The sequence below is a fragment of the Saccopteryx bilineata genome, chromosome 3 (assembly GCF_036850765.1).
Source record: "Saccopteryx bilineata isolate mSacBil1 chromosome 3, mSacBil1_pri_phased_curated, whole genome shotgun sequence".
NCBI lineage: Eukaryota > Metazoa > Chordata > Mammalia > Chiroptera > Emballonuridae > Saccopteryx > Saccopteryx bilineata.
This window is the reverse complement of record NC_089492.1, coordinates 242,869,836-242,889,615: the sequence shown is the minus strand read 5'-3', so window position 1 is coordinate 242,889,615 and position 19,780 is coordinate 242,869,836. Positions and strand designations below refer to the sequence as shown.

At 42.6% G+C, this 19,780-nt stretch overlaps 1 protein-coding gene across 9 annotated transcripts in view; it reads left to right on the top strand.

Annotated features, from left to right (window-relative positions):
* Positions 1-19,780, top strand: part of FGGY (FGGY carbohydrate kinase domain containing) — a 456,511-nt gene that overhangs the window by 9,182 nt on the left and 427,549 nt on the right. For 5 of the 9 annotated variants that reach the window (XM_066269063.1, XM_066269065.1, XM_066269066.1 and 2 more), the window contains exon 2: positions 13,596-13,810. The exons of 2 other annotated variants lie outside the window; for them this stretch is intronic. In XM_066269063.1, the coding sequence (XP_066125160.1) occupies positions 13,610-13,810 (201 nt within the window). In that variant the 5' untranslated portion in view covers positions 13,596-13,609. Of the gene's footprint in view, positions 1-8,165; positions 8,275-13,595; positions 13,811-19,780 lie in introns of those variants that run through there. 2 more of the 9 variants (XM_066269062.1, XM_066269067.1) reach the window with 2 other exon arrangements.

Sequence of the window (19,780 nt, the reverse complement as noted above, 5' to 3'; positions counted from 1 at the left end):
TTGCAATCTGGACAGAGGTGCCCAAACTAAAGTTACTGCAGCTGCAAAGCTTGAAGCAGGGTGAATTTGCTTAACAAAGGTGTAAATTTTTTTTTACTCTTTGAATTACCTGTTGATTGATTGGGTAGAAGTGTTTTGATGGATGTGGGAATGCTACTTGAAAGTGCATTTGCTAGCCTGACCTGTGGTGGCTCAGTGGGATAAAGTGTTGACCTGGAACACTGAGGTTGCCAGTTCGAAACCCTGGGCTTGCCTGGTCAAGGCACATATATGGGAGTTGATGCTTCCTGCTCCTCCCCCTTCTCTCTCTCTCTTTCTCTCCTCTCTAAAAATTGAATAAATGAAGTTTTAAAAAAAATCAATGAAAGTGCATTTGCTGTATTTTGTTGGAGGTTGGCATTGAGATGGGTGTTTCTTGCAGTTTTTGAAGTCAAGGTGTTGTGGAGTGTACTCAACAAATGCTTAAGGGTCAATTGTAAATAATATATATTAAAAAAAGGGGGGAAGGGGAGTCATGTCCTGGAACTCCTGCAGATCAATTTACTTTGAAGAATTTCTTTTGAATGTTGATATACAGGAGATGCCAAACCTCTTTCTTTTGCAAACTTCTACCCTCTTTTATTTGATCCAGCTAGTAACACTGTCTTTTTCTAAATAGTTCCAGATACACAGAAAAAGTTTATATAGGTGGATGTAGACCCTCAAAACCCTCAGCGAGACCTTCTGAGCATGGCTTTTAAGGTCTGTAATGACCAAGAGGAAAAGAAAAGGCAGACAAAGCCCAAAACAGATCAGGAAAAATACCAGCCAAGAATTACAGCACACAAATTGATGTTTTAAAAAATAAAAATAAAAAGGGGGGTATGTTGGGGACTGAATAAACAAACAGGGTATTTTTGCAATCTGGACAGAGGTGCTAGGCCCAAACCCCACCTCATTTGCCTAGTTAACAAAGAGCTACACCTGACTCTCATTTGTCTCACCCATGTTCTCCAGAGGAGGCTGGAAGCTAGTTTCTTATTAGTGTAAAGTAGATTTGGATGGTATGGTGGAGTTTGTCTTTGAGTTGCCTTGGAAACTTAATTGAATTGCTGATGGACCACATTTTGTTCTATGAATAAAAGTGGATGTGCTTCTGGGAGCGCAGGCTTTATGGCTAAGGAACAGTAGAGACTGTTTGCTGTGGCGTCCTCCTAAACCCATCCAAATCTATATCTATATCTATATCTATATCATCATCTATTTATACCTATACCTATATCTATATCTATACCTATATCTATACCTATACCTATACATCTACATCTATATCTATATATCTATATCTATATCTATCTCTTTAAGTCCCTGTTTATCATTTATTTCAATTCCATACCTTTTACTGTCTGGGACCCCGGTATATACTTGTTGTGGTTGGACCGCAACAATTGGTACCCTTTGTACTATTTGAGCAGTACCTTGTACAGATCACTGGAATTTCCCTTGGTGCACCTCTCTCCTCTCTTGTTCTCTGCCTCAAGTAATCTAGCCTCCCTGTTCTCCATAGATTCCTAACTCAGGGATACTATGGGCTTGGCTTGGCTTGGCTTGGCTTCCAGGCATTAAGCTTGAACAATTTCAGAATAGACTGCCCCTCAGCCCCTGGCTTCGAATCTCGCTAGTATCACTTTGCTTTGTTGCCTGATTTCTGATGTCCTGAGAATCTTTGTTTCTTATTTTGGGTTCTTTTTTTTTTTTTTAAGTTGTTTTAGGTGGGAAGGTAAATATGGTTCCTATAACTCCATCTTGGCTGGGAGTAGAAGTCTTCAAAAGGAATTTTTAAAGAAAATGTAAAAAAAGGACTACTTGAGGATGTGAGGAGGGAATCTTGAGGTAACCAGAAATAATAGGGACCTCTTTTACCACTTGAACCCTGGAAAGGACACAGTGAAGGAAGTCTATCAGAAGGAAACATCAGACACCCTTATAGAAAGATAATCTTCAATAAAGGAGCTATTTAGAAAGATGAGGGTAGCCTGAATCCCTGTGGGTAACTACAGCAGGTTTCTCCCCTTTGGCTATACTCAATGGGGCAGAAGGAGGAGTGGCTGCTGGGACTGAAAAGGAGGAATCATGTGAAGAGGGCTGCCTTGAGAGGATCTTTCGCCTCCGTTCAAGAGGCACAGCTATTTCAAGGCCACTTAAAGGAAGGGAGTCCCGACCTTACTCTCTTTCCTCCTTTGAGGCTTCTGCTAATGCTCACCGTTGGTCAAACCCAACTAGAAGACAGAGGATTAGAGAGCCTGGAGACCCAGACTGTTGTCCACAGGACACAGAGCATCAGAGGTGGATTGAGAATGGATATGTGGTGGAAGAAGGAAGCTAACGGAGAATAACCTGTGTAAGGAGTCAGTGATAACCTCTAGATTTCTGGCTACAGTATCAGCGTGGTTGGTGGTGCCAGTCACTGAACTAGGAGGGAAGGAATAGTAGTATGGGGGGTTGAAGAAGACTTGACAGACGAGGGAGACATGATGAGATTTCCTTTCCAAACTCAGCATGTTTTCCCCGGGAGGCTCCTATAACCCCGTCTTTATCATCTTAAATTATTTAGGAAGTTTTTATCAACTGGATGACAAATGAAGCACAGTTCATGCAGGAGGTACATATACAATGATTTATGTGTGGGGTGGGCTTAGGGAGCGTGGGGAAATCCAGTAGAAATCATTTAGGCTAAATGTATGACCAGTTCCTTAGCCATCTGGATTTGGGGCTGAGCTACACTGAAATCTGTTGCAGACACAGCTGAGAGCCGAGGAGCACGAATTTTGCTAACCTGGCCATGGGATGGAGAGATTGGGAAAGGACTCAGTAACTGATTGGATATGGAAGATGAAAGTTGAGAAGACAAAATCTTCTCAGATTAAGTTCAGTGCAATTTATCAGATTCCCGGACTGTAGAATTATGTTGCCAAACGAAGCTATAATTAAACTGTTTAATGGTCATCATGTGACATAGTGGGAAGAGTGTAGGATTAGAGTCCCACTCAGCTATTCACTGGCTCTGTGAGGTTGGGCAAGTGACCTAATTGCACAGACTTTAGTTACCCCAATCAGAAGTAGTAGACCCCTCCATAGTTGTAGGGAGGATTAGCAAGGCCATCTACTATGTCACTAGTACCATGCCTGGCACAGAGTAAATGCTCATGAGAAATTTATTGATTGAAGATGAAGGTTGGCTCAAAATAGAAGTATGTTTAAGAAACATTTGGATTCCTGTGAAACCTCATACAGTATTGAGAAAACAGGTTAACACTGATTTCTAATGATCATTAAGAGAAGAATAGGTACTGGAGGAGGGAGGGCTCCCACAAAGTCCCCTTTTGAAGACACCCTGGCTCCCTTTACCTTTTCTCCCAAACAGGTTACTCTGATGTTTGTATAGAGATTGGATATGGGGCTGATGAGCCACTGATTTGTCCCAGCATGCGTTGCATCCAGAGAGCCTTCAGGAAGGTAGAGAAGACCTACAGTGTGCTTACCCGGTGCTGTTAGCACAGCTTACCTCGTCTCCACACAATGTCATGGGTGTCTGAAGATCATAAATGTATCAAGTGTCCCTTATCCCTATTTCTATCTTGGTGTTTTAGAAAAAGCTGTGTCATGGAGGAACAACAGTGATAGGAATTGAAAATATACAGCAGAGAGGAAAGAAGACTCAGTAGGGAGGTTGGGAGAATCATCTTCAAACATTTAAAGGGATAGCTGCCCTAAAAAGGATGAGACGGTTTGGATGGTCCCATGGGATGGAAATGAGGACTAGAGGGTGGGAGCCATACAAGGCACAATTTAACTCATTACAAGGGAGAGCTTTCTCATTACAGTAATAGCTGCTCGTTGTGAAAATTCAGTCGGCACTGAGAAGGGAAGTCCCCCTTCTCAGTGCCCTCCCTCGCTTCCACTGCCTTACTTTTTCTAGTGAGCCGGTGTTTGCGTTTTCTTCCTGAAATCTGGTACGCTGGGTCTTTATGCAACGCACTGGTTCTCAAACTTTAGCATTTGTCAGGATCCCCTGATGGACTTTTTACGGAGCCCTGAGCAGCGTTCCCAGAGTTCCTGAATCAATAGCTCTGAGCTGGAGCCTGAGAATGTGCATTTCTAATACTAGTTCCCTTGTGGTGCCCAGGCTGTTCTTCCAGGAGACCACACTTTGAGAACCACTTGTGCTCAATCCTCTTTAATAATGCAGATGGGGTCTAAGAACTTGCTTTTACCTAATATAATTAGCATTTTTCTTTAGCTCCTTCTCATCATTTTTAACAGCTGCTTATGTCCTCTGTTAATAAACATTTACATTGTTTCTAGGGTTTTTGCCTTTACAAAAATAATGGTGCGCTGAATGTTTTTGTATATGTTTTTTAGGTGAGACAATCCATAAATTCTTAGAAGTTAACTACAGTATTAGGTAAAAGGTTAAATTTTGAAAATGGACAGATATTGACAAATTATTCTAAAGATTCAACCAATTACTGTGCTGCTAAAAGTATATGAAACTATTTCCCCACACTCTTGCCAAAAGTGGGTATTATCAAAAATTTTAATTTTTGCCAGTTTGTTGTGAAATTATGTTTTCCTTTATATTTCCTATATTATCTGTAAGGGCAAAGGTTCATATGTATTCATCACATTTCTTTTTCTGTGAACTTTTATTCTTTGCATCATAGGAGAAAAGAGCGATATGAACAAAGGTGCCAAACTTTTACTTGAGTGGTTGCTAATAGTTTTTTAAGATTGCAGTATTGAGCTGTGATCAGGGATGGAGGAAGGGAGGTAGGGTTAGAAGTCCTTGTGGGCCAAATAAAGAGCTTGGGCTTTATCATGGGAAAAAGCATCATTGGTGGTGGTTAAGCTTAGACTGTAGCCCTTGGTGATTTTGACAGAGTGTGTTTGTGGCATGGCAGACTGTCCAGTTTTCCAAGTGGAATGCTTACTCTTCAAAGAACTTATCCTCTAGGCCCTTTCCCTTGGACCTTAAAGCATCTTGGCCGTGCTTGGTATACAGTTAAACACAAGAACAGGCCAGAGACTTCTCCAGTGTCTGGTGGGGTGTTGTCTCTGAGGAAGGCACTCCACAGGACTGTGTGGGGAATGGATTTTGTTGCTCTTCCTAATAGTGCCCCGAGCCCTTCCTGACAGCAGTCATTAAGGTTGGTGGGTTTTTCTGTTCTTTTAATTTGAGTGGCTTTCTGGGAAAAGCTGTGGATTTTGGCCAATGTGCTAATGATAAGGGTATTGCTTTGAAGGTCTAGTAAATTCTGCTGGAAATCATTTCATATTTAACTGTATCAGCAAATCAACAGCAGCCCCTTGGAGAAGAAAATGACAGAGGGAGACAAAATATATAAATAGGGTGGGGCAAAAGTAGGTTTCCAGTTGTTCACATGGAAAATAATGCAACAGTCAATAAATAATAATACAAAAATAAAGCCTGTTCTGCATACTCACAACTGTTAATCTACTTTTGTCCCATCCTGTATATTTAAATTATTTAGAATTCAAAGAGAGGTCAGAGATTCATGTTTCAAAAAGAAGAGTCCATGTAATAATAAATCACTGTTTGCTCATAATTTTGCCTGTTTTGGGTTTAGCTTTGTAATTGGCATATTGGGGTTAAAATATAATAACTTTGCATTTAGAATCAGGCCACCGGCCTTCACTCTCTTTGCACCTTTTCTGCCATTTTCCTGCTTCCAGGGTCCTGGCATGGGAGTGCGACCATCGGACTCCAACTTTGGCTTTTAGTGAACTCAGGGTTTGTAAGAGAGAGGCTGACTCAGACAAGGAAGATGGGTTCTCTCCATCTCCGTCTCCCCTCCATGTGTGCCTATGGAAGTGGGGCCCTCTGTCAGGGAGGGATGTTGTCTTAGGGGAGGAGCATGGTGCTTACACAGAAGAGAAGTTTGCTGATATTGCTTCTGTACTCTCCACGGCCAGAAAGTCCTTGGAGCCTTTTTATTTTAAAATGAATTTGATTATTTTATACATTAATAATCTTCCTTTCCCTTACAATCCAGTAATTCCCCTATGACAACATTACACTACGCTGTGCTTATCTGTAGGGACAGTGAGGCCGGGGCAGAACATTCTCAAGTTATTGTCAGTGTGTCTTACTGAAGCATTACGGTGACATAAGGTAGTCTTTTTTAATCGGAGTGTGGAGAAGGCATTTCCAATGATTGCATGACTAAGAAGGTTTCATGGGATCAACAGATTCGGAAGGGTATTATTCTGAGTGTGTCCAAGATGAAGGCAGCCTGGTTAGCCTGAAAATCCAAGTCATTTGAGGCTTAGTAGCAGGATTCCTGCTGTGACTCCGACAAACCTGAATTTGAGTGTGATCCCCTTCCTGATGGACTTTGTGACCATAACCTGGATATTGATCCTTTCAGGGTTCCAGAGTCTCTCCTGTAAATGGGAGAAACAACACATACCTTGTAATGTGGGTTCCCTTTTCCCTTTCCCTGCAAAGAGGATTCCTTGGTATGGCGTCATAAAGGGCTTGGGAGGCATTATAATAAATAAAGAGTTGCTTTTTTTCTTTTCCTTTTAGACCATAGGGATTGAAAAGAAGAGGGGAGAGTAAGCAGGATTTTCTGGAAGAGGACATGGGAGATTCAAGTTTACTTTGCTTTCAGATGATGTCTGTTGGAGTTTGAGGATGCTATTGAGGAGTCAGTCAGATTTTCCACCATGATCTCTTTAGGACCTGTACTATGCATTTGGCTTCAGCATGGGTTTTGTATTTTTTTTAGTGTCAACTGTTGGACCTCCACCTGTGTGGCTCTTGGAGGGTGGTGGCTTTTGGGCACCCTCCAGGACCAGCTCTGTTTTGGTCCTCATGGCCATCACATTGTGAGGCAGGTATGGGGATTTGGAGAGTGCTGACATTTCTGCCTTTTGGAATCCAACTTTGAATTCAAAAGGACAGCCAGTCTTTCTACCATCTGATTTCATTCAGTACCCTTCCTTCAGTTGCCTTGTGTTTGTCTTTAAAAATGGGCCCATGCCTGACCTGTGGTGGCACAGTGGATAAAGCGTCGACCTGGAACACAGAGGTTGCCTGTTCGAAACCCGGGGCTTGCCTGGTCAGGCACATATGGAAGTCGATGCTTCCTGCTCCTCCCCCTTCTCTCTCTCTCTCTCTTCTTTCTAAAATGAATAAAAAAGTCTTAAAATAAATTGGCTCAGTTGAGAGCATAGAGATCCTCAATGTCCTGGAAAAGACAGAGTTTCTGATTGAGTGATTGAAAAGCTGATGAAAACAGTAAATCAGTACATCTTTACCAACTAGTGTGTTTGTGTTCTGTGGAGAAAGGTGGAGTTGGGATAGGAAGCTTGGCCCCAAGAGTATGGCTAGGATTCTGGTGGGAATGTGAAGCCATTACTGCAGTTGTACCAGGTGCACTAGGTTTAGATCATATATGTAAACTAGGAATAACTCGAGGCATCACCATTTGGTTTTCAAAAATCAAATTCTTATATTGAATTGTCAATTCTTCAAAATCAGAGATTATATCCTTTTCAGTTTCCTCTTCCACATGTCCTGGGGAAGAGAAAGCACTTAATATTTGCTTTGTTTACTGGAATTTGAGCTGTTTGAGGTGGTGAGAACACTTATGTATAGAAAATGCATATTTAAAAATTTCAGGTGAGTTGGTGTTAGAAAGGAAGGTTAGTACATAATAATAGTCCTAATAATTGCTACCATTTCCTGAGCGTGTGCCATACATCAGGCACTGTGCTAGGCACTTCAGCTATATAAGCTCGGTTAATCTTTCATAGAATACTATGAGATGTTAGCCTTTCACATTGAGAGGAAAAGCACCTGTCAGCAAACTGTACTTCCCCCCCCCTATGTGTACATATTGTTCATAAAGCCAGTAAAAGAGCTAGTTCCCATTGCCAAATGAGCTCTTGCTTTCCATCGTGAACTTTCTCACCATCTTAGAGCGTGTGAGATTTGTTTAAAGTGGTATTTAGTTGTTTATGTTTAAAAAAAAAGACTGAAGTGGACAAGCGTACTGAAGTGTTTATCTTTTTTTTCCCAAACCTACCAACTCCGGTTATAATATAACTAAGTAAGCTGTGTAAGACTCATGTACATGAACTCCTAGCAAAGTCCAAAGGTCAAAGTTGAAAGAGGATATTGAGCTCCTGCTCCGATCTCTGGGACACTGTGGGTACAGCTACCAAATTTATCCTTGAGAAGTGGCTCATTAAGAAATAGGACCAAAGGTAAGCTCATCACCTCCGGCGGTTTGCTGTCTTAGGAAACAATATTATTACTATTAGGTTGATTAGGGGAAAAGAAGGAAGGACAAAATAAGAGAACAACCCCTCAATGACTGGTTTTTGACACAGTATTTGTAGCATTGACTCCTTTCTTAGAATTCTGTAGCAGTTTTGCGAAGAATAGCCTCCTGTGTGCAGGCCACTCCCCCCCTTCTTCACACTGCATCCGAGCAGCTTGCACATTTGTTGAAGATTCAGCCGTGAAGTCTGCGGTTTCCTGTGGCACACTGCTAACAGTATTTATACAGGCTCTTACTTAATGAACCGTATAAATATTTATCATAAGAGCCATCTTTTGTTGATGAAAGGGGGCTAAAAATCCGTCCAGTCCATGTTGGGGACTTGGACAGGAGGCTTTTCTGCCCTTTGAAGCAGCTTGTGGGCCGAGAAGTCAGGGGTGGCTCCGGACTCATGTGTAGCACATACGAGTTTCTCTCCCGTATGTTTCTTTCTCTTGGCCTCCCCAATCCATGTCCTTATTTCTCTCTGCCTGACTACCCTCCCCATATCCCTATCAGCTTTTCATTTTAGAGTATTCATCTTTGCCAAAAAAGAATGGGATGGAACCATTCATAAATTGTACTTTGGAGCCTCACAGACTCCGCCTCAAATCTCAACTCCTTCGCTTCTGTGTTCTGTAATTTTAAACAGCTTTTATGGCCGAGAACCTCAGTCTCCTTTACTGGAAAATGGGTTCATGCTGCTCGCCTCATATGGTTGTGACAAGGGTTAAATGTAATTGTGGGTGATTCGCAGAGCAGAGCTTAATAAAGGCTAGTTGTTGCTGCATTTGTTGTTACTGTGATTGAAGAAGTGATCAAAGGATTTGGTTTTCAATTTTATTTTTATATTTATCGGTTGATTTTAGAGAGAGAGACAGGGAGAGAGATAGACACATCCACCTGTTCCTTTATGTGCCCTGACCAGGGATCGAACCCACAGCCTTTGTGTATGAGGATGATGCTGCAGGTTGGAGTTGTGGGAAGAGCCCTAAGACTTGCTGTAAGAGGCTGGGGTGCAAATATGGGCGCTGCTGTTGACCATTTGTGTGACTTGGGTCAAAATTCCCCATCCACTGGGGTATAAAACGGGGATAGATTTATCAGCTTGATTGAGTTTCAGTCGGAAGAGGTTAGCACATGTGTGAAAGTGCCAGACACAGCAGGATCCTAATCCTTTAAAAAAAATTAGAAAAGGGAATAATGTTTTCCATCTTGCAGTGACTTTATTTTTTGAGTCTAAGAGGCACTGGAATATGGTATGGAGACCAGGACGCAGCAGATAGTACTTATGATCCAGGAACAGAGGGCGCAGAGCAGGAAAGTGGGGAAAACCCTCTGGTGGAGTTTTTGTAATTCACAGGGTTGAGTTTCAGGGAAACTGCCCAAGGGCTTGAACTTCTCTGCTTCCCTGCTTTCAGGGTCCTGGTCTGGAAACAATCAAGAGAACACTTAAAACTGTAATAATAGAAAATGTAGTGAACCTGAAATATTTAATTAGGATCTATTTCTTAGAAAAACATGAACTGGGTGGTGTGTGTGAGCCATCCTGGGAAGGTACGATGCCCTTGTTCCTGTGTTTGACTCTTCCTGGCTGATGTCTTGGTAATATGGCGTAGAAAGGCGTGGTTTGCCAGAGAGAGGCAGCGTGGCATTGGGGAAGGGTCAATCTCTGAAGGTGGACAGCCCGAGTTCCGAGTTAGCCTATATTAGACAGAGTAACAAGGGTCACCCAGCAGAGTTCTTGGCCAATAGACATTTAATAAATGGGGAGGTATCAGGCAGGGTAGCACCGTAAGAAAATGGATAGGGACTGTGGAGTCAGGGGAATTCTACTGCTCTCAACTCTATTACTTACTAGTTACCCGACATCCTGGAGTACATTATTTTCTCTGTCTACAATTCATTTATTTTCCTCATTGGATTATCTCCAAGGGTTAATGTCAGAATTAAAGTGGTAATCTAAGCAAGCTGCTTAACAGAGCATCAGATCTACAGTAAGTATGGTACCTTTGATTATTTCCCTAAGGATAGGTGTTGAAGGTATCTACTGAGTAACGCTGTGAATTGTCGAGCTCCTGCTTTGGGCCAGGCACGGGGCAGGCGCTAGGGATACAGCTGTGACTCTGGAAGCAGTGAAGTTCACTGTTTAAAGGTGAAGCTCTACCCACCCTGCGAGGTGAGGGCGCTCCTGAATGGTGGGCTCTTTCCTGGTTAGCGAAAAGATGGTTCCAAACACCAGAACTGGCATAAGCCCTGGATTAGCTGCAGAGTGAAATCTGCCTCTTTGAATTTACTAGAAATAAATCAGGATGTCTGGGTGATGGGTAGTACAATGGTTTGCTCCCTGCAGAGGAAGAGAGAGAGTCCAAAGGGAGGAGCCCAGGTGTGAGGAGGTGGGCCATTGACTGGGGGCAATGTCTCTTCTCACTGGTGCTGTCAAGAGCGGAGAGAAGGCTGGATGGTGGCTAACCAGGTCTCTGTAAGCCAGAATGTTTGTATAGATTCTTCATTTTCTATATATTTCCTTGTTTCTCCCTGAAGTGGTTCTAGAGTATTGTTGGAATGTTCAAGCTAAGGACAGAGAGTTGTTGATATGCTAAGACCATTGTTAAGGAGCTACGAAAAGGAAGCCCGGGTAAGAAGATGTCTGTGTGATCAGTATGGAGGTGGAACAGCTTCCCTCCTATTTGAAGATTAAGATACTGAGGAAGTTCTGAACCAAGGCCCTGTCCTGTTTTGTCCACTACTGTATCCTGAGCTCTAAGCAAGATACCTGGCATAATCTGCATTTCTTCAAATCTCAGATGTCACTCATTGCAAGGTACATCATTATTGCTTATACCACTAAGAAAGAAAGAAAATGCTACCAATTAATTGTATGATGCCATTGACTGGCAGATTCACTCTGATTTTGGAGAAGCTAAATGTGAAAAAAAAAAGTGAGTGTGTTAGAATTAATAAAATGTAGTTATAAGCATCCAATAAATATTTTAATTGGATGAATGAAGCATGCTGAGATTAGAATCAAGACAAAACACTAGTGCATTTAAATATAATTTAGGAATGCAGACTATATTTAAACATGAATCTGTTCATCCATTTTACTATTGATTCACTGATTTAGTTACTCATTCAGAAAACATTTATTGGAAACTGATTATGGACCACTGTGCTAGGAGCTGGAGATGCAGAAATCAATAGTTCCTTTTTTTTTCAGATTCAGGCCAATAAGGGAAACAGGCACAGAAAGAAAATAAAATCACAATTCTGTGTGGTAAGTTTTTATAGAAAATCGGGGCATGCTACCCTGGTGGCACCAAGGGACAGAGAAAGGCGAGGAAATCTTCCCTGAAAAGGTGATGGTTGAACTCGATCTTAAAGTGTAAGTCTGTGGTCACCAGACAGAGAAGAGAGGAAGGAATTAGGAAGGGAGAGGAAGTCCGAAGCGATGGTGCTGTCAGCCAGCAGTGGGCTGCACTACTAGGAATTTGGGAATGTCTTAAGATGGGCAGGATGGGATTGGACAGGGCTGGGGAGCAGACAGAGAGAAGCTCCTGGTGGTCTGAGAGGTCCTGCTGAAAGCCTCAGGCTGTATGGCGCACCTAAGCCAAACATGTCTGTCTTGCTGAGTCCTGAGGGAAGGGTCCAGCAGGGGGTGGGGGGATTGCTGGAGGTGGGGCCAGGGGGATCTTTGCTTCAAACAGAGCAGCTTTACTTTAATCTGTTTCATTTAAATATTTTGAGTAAGGGCTTGAAGAAAAGTGATCACGAATGAACGCAAAAATGCATGATGTGAGAACTGGTGCTCTGGGTTCTATGGAGTGCCCGGAGGGTTGTAGGTGAGGGAGAGATGAGGAAGCAGTAGGCTGGACACTGAGAGTGGTTCGAAGGCTCCAATGAAGGTAGCAAATGTTCTTACTACAGTTTCCCCATTTTCCTCTCCACCTGCCAGTGAGCCAGCAAGCCAGAGGGGCCAGGCACCGCTGGGAAATCATTGTGATGAAGTCAGAAGCAGTCACTTTTAATGACGCTGTTTTTGTCTGGAACAAATATCCAGGAAGCAGTAACTGAACATCTGCTGGTTGTTTTAGTGTCCCCGAGTGTGGCTTTGCCCAGGAAGCAAAGTGGAAGGGCGCAGAACGCTGCTGCTATTGCTGAAATTGGACTCTGGCTTCTAAGACTGCGCCGAGCTCACCTGGGGAGTTGTAGCACATTAACCAGCGTGGTTGTCTTGAAGGCTTGTTCTGATTCTTTGAAAGCTCAGTCTGGAAAATGAAAGCCTCTGAGATTTCTGTGTCCTGTGGGCTGATCTGACCAAAGGGACTTGGAGTGGCAATGAAGGCCTACAAATTCATGAGTGTTTTCTGGTCAAATTTCTTTGTAACTCACAAGGCGTCTATAAGGAAAACAGATTCTCTAACAGATTCTTCATCCTGTCTCCTTTGAATTCCCAGTCTCTTCATTACAGACCTGCAGTTTATTTGCCTCTTCTACAAACCTGTACTTCCGGCTATTAAGAAAGACAGGAAGAAGTGTGGGCCTGCAGGTCCGGGCTGCCCTGAGGGATGCTGGCCAAATCCCTTCACTTCTCAGAGACCTGTTTTCCCATTAGTATGATGCGCGTTGTCGTAGTAATGTGCGTTTACTGTCCTTATGCATGTGGACCTAACATTAAGAGAAAAGTTATGTACCCTTGGAGTCTCACCTTGATCACCTGTAACATAGACTTAAATAGACTCTTGTTGGAGAGTTGTAGTGGGAAATAGAGGGGAGGTCTGTGCTTACCGCAGTGAGCACAATAGGTGCTCAGTAGATAATTATTTGAGTGAATGATTTACTGGGCAGATGAAGTTTCTTTTCAGGATAACCATCACTGTCCTTGTTTTGAAAAACTCCATAATGATAAATGCATATCTATTACCTCCAGATTCTCAGTTTTCCTACAGTCCTTTATAGCACTTTTTGTCTGATATCACAACTTTGCTCAAATAATTTTGCAGTTCATGAAGGCTTAATGCCTGACTCCCTTCCAAGACTGGAAAGTTCATGTCTGAGGCCATGCAGGTCTTGTTCTCCTACCGCCTAGCTCATGCCTGGTAGCATATTATTAGCACTCAGCATTTTTGTTGGATGAATAAATAATAGAAGGCCACCAGTTAACTCCATAGTTTTACCCCTTTTATTTCCACTTTCAGGAGGTCTTGTGCCTGACTTTGCAGACCCATGTGGACTTGATGTGGTTTTTGCCTTTGATCACTGCAGGTGAAGAGGACGTGATGCCTGGTGGAGCTCAGGGACCAGGGCGCTACTACGTGGGTGTGGATGTTGGCACAGGCAGCGTCCGTGCGGCTCTGGTGGACCAGAGGGGCATCCTTTTGGCTTTTGCAGACCAGCCAATTAACCAGTGGGAGCCTCAGTTCAACCATCATGAACAGTCCTCTGAGGACATCTGGGCCGCGTGCTGCATTGTCACAAAGGTCAGGCTATCTTGGCGCTCCCTCCTTGCACGGGCTTTCCTTCTCCTACCTGCTGAGTATGTGTCGTGTGTCCAGCTGGTGCCAGGGACAACATTGGCGTACTTTGGACATAGGCCTGGCCTTTCAGGAGCTGACAGTTAGTAGTGACAGAGACCAATGGACAGCTGAAATATGACACGCTAGGTGGTGGAGTGAAGTGACTGTGGCTGGAATGGAGGACAGGGTTAACTCTGAGGGGCTCAGGGCGGTTAGGACAGAGGATACGAAACATGCAGACATAGGATGGTCAGGTGTGACCCGACGTGGAGGAAGTCACTGATAGTCATAGCTAACATCTACTGTGCCTTCATGTGTGTGCCCAATGCAGTATGAAACATGTCAACATATATCATGTAGTTGAATCTTCACAGCAACCCTATAAAAGTAGAACTAGTACTACCCCTATTTTATTGAGGAGGACACAGAGGCATGGAAAGTTTAGGTAACTAACCTAGTTCATGCAGTTAGTAATAGCAGAGGTAGGATTGGAATCTAAGCAGTCTGATTCTAACACTGCACCCTTAGTCACTGGACTTTCCTACCTTTCAAGCAGACAAGTGAAGGGAACCTTATTTTGTTCAGAAGAAACAGCATGTTCAAAGGCACGGTGGCATGAGAACATGGAATGTTTTGAGAAAGCAAGAAGTTGGGCAAGCTTAGAGCATGTCTGAATTGGACCAGGCAGATGTTCATTTTGAGTGGCCTTGGATTGGAGTTAGCATGCAGGCTTGGGGAAGGGAGTGATGCTGGCCAAGACCTGTTCATTTTTAGTTCTACTTGACTATTCAGTTTTATATCTTGGTGATCAGAAACGACAGAGATTCTTTTCTCTTTTTTCAAAGGGTAAAATGCGGCCCTGAGTTCTTTCCTCTCCTCCTAGTTTAGTTCCTTAAATATTCATGAAGGGCTTGGTAATTTGCAGATGGACAATTCACCATTTTGTTCCTATCGATCAGTCCGTTTAAACTTTAATGAGCTCTGGGCTACAGTTAGTGCCCCTGGAGAAGAAGGCAGAGAGTGGAGGTAGGGGTGGGCGGCACTGGAGCATTATACAGAAATAATATATAGAGGGGGCACATCATCTTTTCTGCCTGTTTAATTTTCCTACTCCCTCCCCTCTCTCAGCCCCGCCTTGGTGAGAATCTTCTACTCATTGCCCTTGGGTCTCCTTTGTTCTTCTAACCTATAGCTTTGCTTGCCATTAAGGAAATTGTCAAGAAGAAAATATAATCCCCTGATGAAAAGCTACTTTAAAAAAGGTCTGCTCTAAGTACAGCTTGGTCTAATGGTAGATTTTTAATCATCTCCCAATGGTGGCCTGCTCATCATCTGCTTGAGCCCCTCAGCCACATGCGGGCTTGGGCATTTGTCCTTAGCGAGGCTGTCTCACTGAAGCTACTGGGTCTTAGGCTGTTTCCCTCCTTAAGGAGGGAGACATTTTTATATCAGAGGTAGCGTACCACAGAATACAGACTGACTGTGTCGTCATCCCAGTTCCAACATGTATTGGCTTGTCATCTTGGACAGGTTACTTAATGTTTCTTACCTGAGTTTCCTCATCTATAAAATGGGAGTGATGATTGTACCTATCTCCATAGGGCTGTGGTGAGGATGAAATGAGTTCATGCATATAAAATGTCACAGCAGTGCCTGGAAATGAGTAAGCACTTTGTTTCCTATGGTGATGGTGATGGTGATGATGATGATGATGATGATAACAGAAATGAGGGGAATGAATTTCTAAGATTAAATATATTTGAAAGTCAAAGTCAATTAGGGAGGCACTTCCTAGGAATAGTTACTCACTCCCTTTCTGGTTAAGAGTTCTTTCTGTGGAAGATTTTGAGAAGCACTGGGGAAGGGCAAAGAGCAACAAAACATATTTTGACCTGTTTCTTCTTTCTCAAGGATGTTAGGCAGTTAACAGCTCGAGACAGTTGTACCAAGTCCTTTCCCTTAAGTCATTCACTTGGGTCTCCCTGTAGTCAAGTTAATGAAAACAAGAACAGTAATAACAATAGGATGGTGATGATGATACTGGCAGCCAGCATTTCTTAGGCACTAATTATGTTCCAGGTACCACGCTGAGCACTTTATAGCCATCACTTCATTTTATCTGTAGGACAACCTCTGGATGTAGTTTTTATTCTTCTGTTTTGGAGCTGGAAGAAATAAGCGTTGATGAGGTTAGGTAACCAGGCCAAGGTTGCGTGGCTGATCCGCACCCCCCGCCCCACCCACATGCTCTGCCTGTTGCCCTTCTTTCCAGCCTCCTCTCACTCTGCTTGGAAATCCTATTAAGTGACCTGAAGTTTTTTCACTTTGCCACTCAGAATGTGGGGAACCTTGAGCTTACCGCGATTCTTGTACTAACTATATTGAATTACAAGTGCCTTATCTGGCTGTCTGCTCTTGTGGAAAGAAAATGTTTGCTCCTCAAGCAGGGGTCATAGTTTATTTATCTCTATTTCCCTAGACTTCCTTGCTTGTAATATTCTTCGTTCATATGTGCTGAGCTTATGAATGAGTGAAATGTCTCTGTTGTTTTCATTATCTGCGATGTTCCTCTCTCACCTTCTTTACCTGCCCAGCTACCTGGTATCTTATAAGGTAAGCTAAAGTATTACTTCCTCTTGGGAACCTTCCTTGAAGACTCCTGACAATCTCTGCCCTCCCTTGCCAACCTCAGAGGAAAGAGAGGGCGAGAAGCCCCGTGCTGCTGCCCTAGAGCCCACCACCCTCACATGTATCATTCCTTGACTCCTACTGGATTGCATTTAAATTGGTGACTTGTTTGTTTCCTTCTAAACCATGAGCTGAGATCTTGAAGAGAATTGTCCTTGTTTCACTAGCATCTAACACATTGCCTAGCACAGATTTCCTGCTCAATGAATGGTTGTTGAATTAACCATTTACTTAGAGTTAAAAACAGACAGTTAAAAATGTTCTGACATCCCTTATCTTATTTAAGTGCCACAATCATTCTGTGAGGAAGACTGCCTTTCTTCTCATTTGACACATGAAGATACTCAGGCTCTGAAACCAACAAGTATTAGAGACAGGACTAGACCCCTAGTGAGATGGCTCTAAACCCTTTTCTCTGTTCTGTTCTCTACTGCCCCTGAAAATGGCAGGTTTATATTGGGTCAGTACTCACACATCTAAAAAGTTCTATGACAGTGCACAAGTCCTAAAGGTATTCCCTGTAAAGCCAGTAGCCGTGGCCACCATCACAGTCGCCTGCCCTGTGCAGGTTCGCATTTGATTCGGACAGACGGTAATGAAACAATGGAGCCAAGAACTGGTGGGCCATTAGCTTTAATCCTAGCTTGCAGCTGGTGGGCAATAAATACACACAGTGGGAAAACACTTTCCTTTCCATTCAGGGCTCCCAAAGCCACTGACTTATTCGAGTTTCCTAGAATCAAAGGTTTCTAGCTAACCAGCCTTATTCACCTCTGTTCCCCATCTCTTCCTCTCTGCACAAACTCTGCACAAACTGGCTTCTCCTTCAGTACTCTGCCATCTTGGCTGCTTCTCCTCTCTTCCACATGGCCTTTCTCTGCTCTCCTCCCTAATGCTAATCTCAGAAACAGAGAGAGAGCAAGCTCCTGGTCTGCCCCATTTTATAGTGTAGAAATCAAAACCTTTAATTCAATATACAAACAAGGAAGTCTCTGATACAAAGTCACTTATCTGAGGCCTGATGGGATTCCTCATAAGAGTGCACCACCCCCTATCATGTAACAGTCAAGGTTGTGGGGGAAAACTTGGTCTTAAAACTAAGCCTTAGGCTATAACAACCCTGCCTGCTTACAGCCTGTCCCTCACACCCAATGCAAACTATAAGCGAGCAAACATATATATCATATTTACAAACTTATTTGACCAACATACCCTGTTTCTGATTTTAAGGGCATATAATGTCTTTTGGAGTCACAAATCTTAACCACCAAGGCCAGAACATTGCAAGTTTGTGTATGATTAGTATGAACTTTCATTATGTAGAAGATAAATTTGAGGTTGCATATGTGCTGTGCTCTTTGCTAGGCAACAGAGTGTTTATAGGAGAGGTATACAACAAGTTCTCTACCCCTAAGCATGAAATAGTTCAGTTGCATGGAAGAACCAACACCTATAACACCAACGAAATGCTATTTTGTTTTAAGTTGCACTGGCTGCATGACTAACGATTGAAGGGAGAGAGAGCAGCAGAGGGAATATATATATAACTCATGTGGGATTGAGCAATAACGTTAACCTCTTACATTCATAGAAGCTGTGTGGTTTACAAACCATATTCATATCCATTTTTTAAAAATGTTAAACCATTTGCTTAAAATTTATTTTCCAATTAACAGTTGACATGCAATATTCTATCAGTTTCAGGTATAAAACATAGTTATTAGATGTTTATATACCTTACAAAGTACTCACACCTGTAAGTCCAGTAACCATCAGACACCACACCTAATTATAACAGTATTATTGACTATATTCTCTATGCTGTACTTGACATCCCCATGACTGTTCTGTAAGTACCAATTTGTGCTTCTTAATCCTTCATCTTTTTAACCCATCCCCCAGCCCACATTCATATCCATTTGATTGTCATGCCGAGGTGGGTAGGGAAGTGGTTGTTATTCCCATTTTACCTTTAAAAAGAAAAACCTGCCAACTGAAGTGACTTTCCCTGTCACCCAGGAAGTAGGTGACAAGCCTGCCATCAGGTCAGCTCTCTGCACCTCTGCACATCTCTCCATTTCCACCACCACATACCTTCTCCCTTAACTGGGAGTAAGGGGGTCCCAGTTTCTTTAATCATTCATTCTTTTTACATTTCCTGAGTCTACTGTACATTAGGGCTAGATTTTGTCTAGAGTAGTGTAAGAACTTAACCAATTTCCTCATGTGTACCCTTTCCCCCTCCAATTCATTCTCCTATTTAGAGCTGGAATTAAATTTTCTTTTTCTTAATGCTAATCTGACCATGTCACTTTTTGCTTACAACTCTTCAGAAGCATCACACTATTATTTGGCTAGAACTCAGAATCCTTCACATGACCTTCAGGCCCTTCCTGGTTTGGTTTACACCTGTTTTCCTGGCTCATCTCGCGATGCCTCTCACAGCTCGGTGTTCCAGCCATACTCCCCGGCCTTGTCCTCAGACATGGGTGCTCCCTCCAGCCTCAGGGCTTTTACATGCATTTTTTTTTCCTTCTTCCTGCACATTCTTCTTGCCTACTGCTGACATATTTAACTCCTGTTCATCCTTAGATCCTCACTATCTAATACAGTAGTCACTAGCCACATGTGACTATTTAAAGTCATTAAAATGAAATACAATTTAAAATTTGGTTTCTCAGTTGCAGTAGCCATATTTGAAATGCTCAGCAGCTAGATGTAGCAGGTGGTTGCTGTATTGGACAGCACCAAGACAGCATTTCCAGCATTGTAGAAAGTTCCATCGGTGAGCACTGCTCTGAATCGTAGTTCAAAAGTCAGTTCTTGAGGGAAGAAGCCTTTTCTTGCTCAACATCACTTCCTAACTGAGTCCTATTTTAATAGCTAAATCTTCTCACAGTTACCTTGTTTTTTTCCCTTGTAGAACTTCACATGGTTGGTGAATCATTCACTTTTTGATTAATATTAAAAGGTAAAATCATTATATAATAAAATCAGATAATAAAATCATTTATTATTTGAGTTCATATATATCTTCCCTACTAGATATTATGTTTTAGGAGGCAGAACTATAGTTTGCTTACCCAGGTCTTAATAGACAGTAGACTAAGGAAATGTAAAAAGAATGAATGCTTAAGATATTGGGCCCGACCAATGGTGGTGCAGTGGATAGAGCGTTGACCCAGAATGCTAATGTACTGGGTTCGAAACCCTGAGGTTGCCAGCTTGAGTGCCTGCTTATCGGCT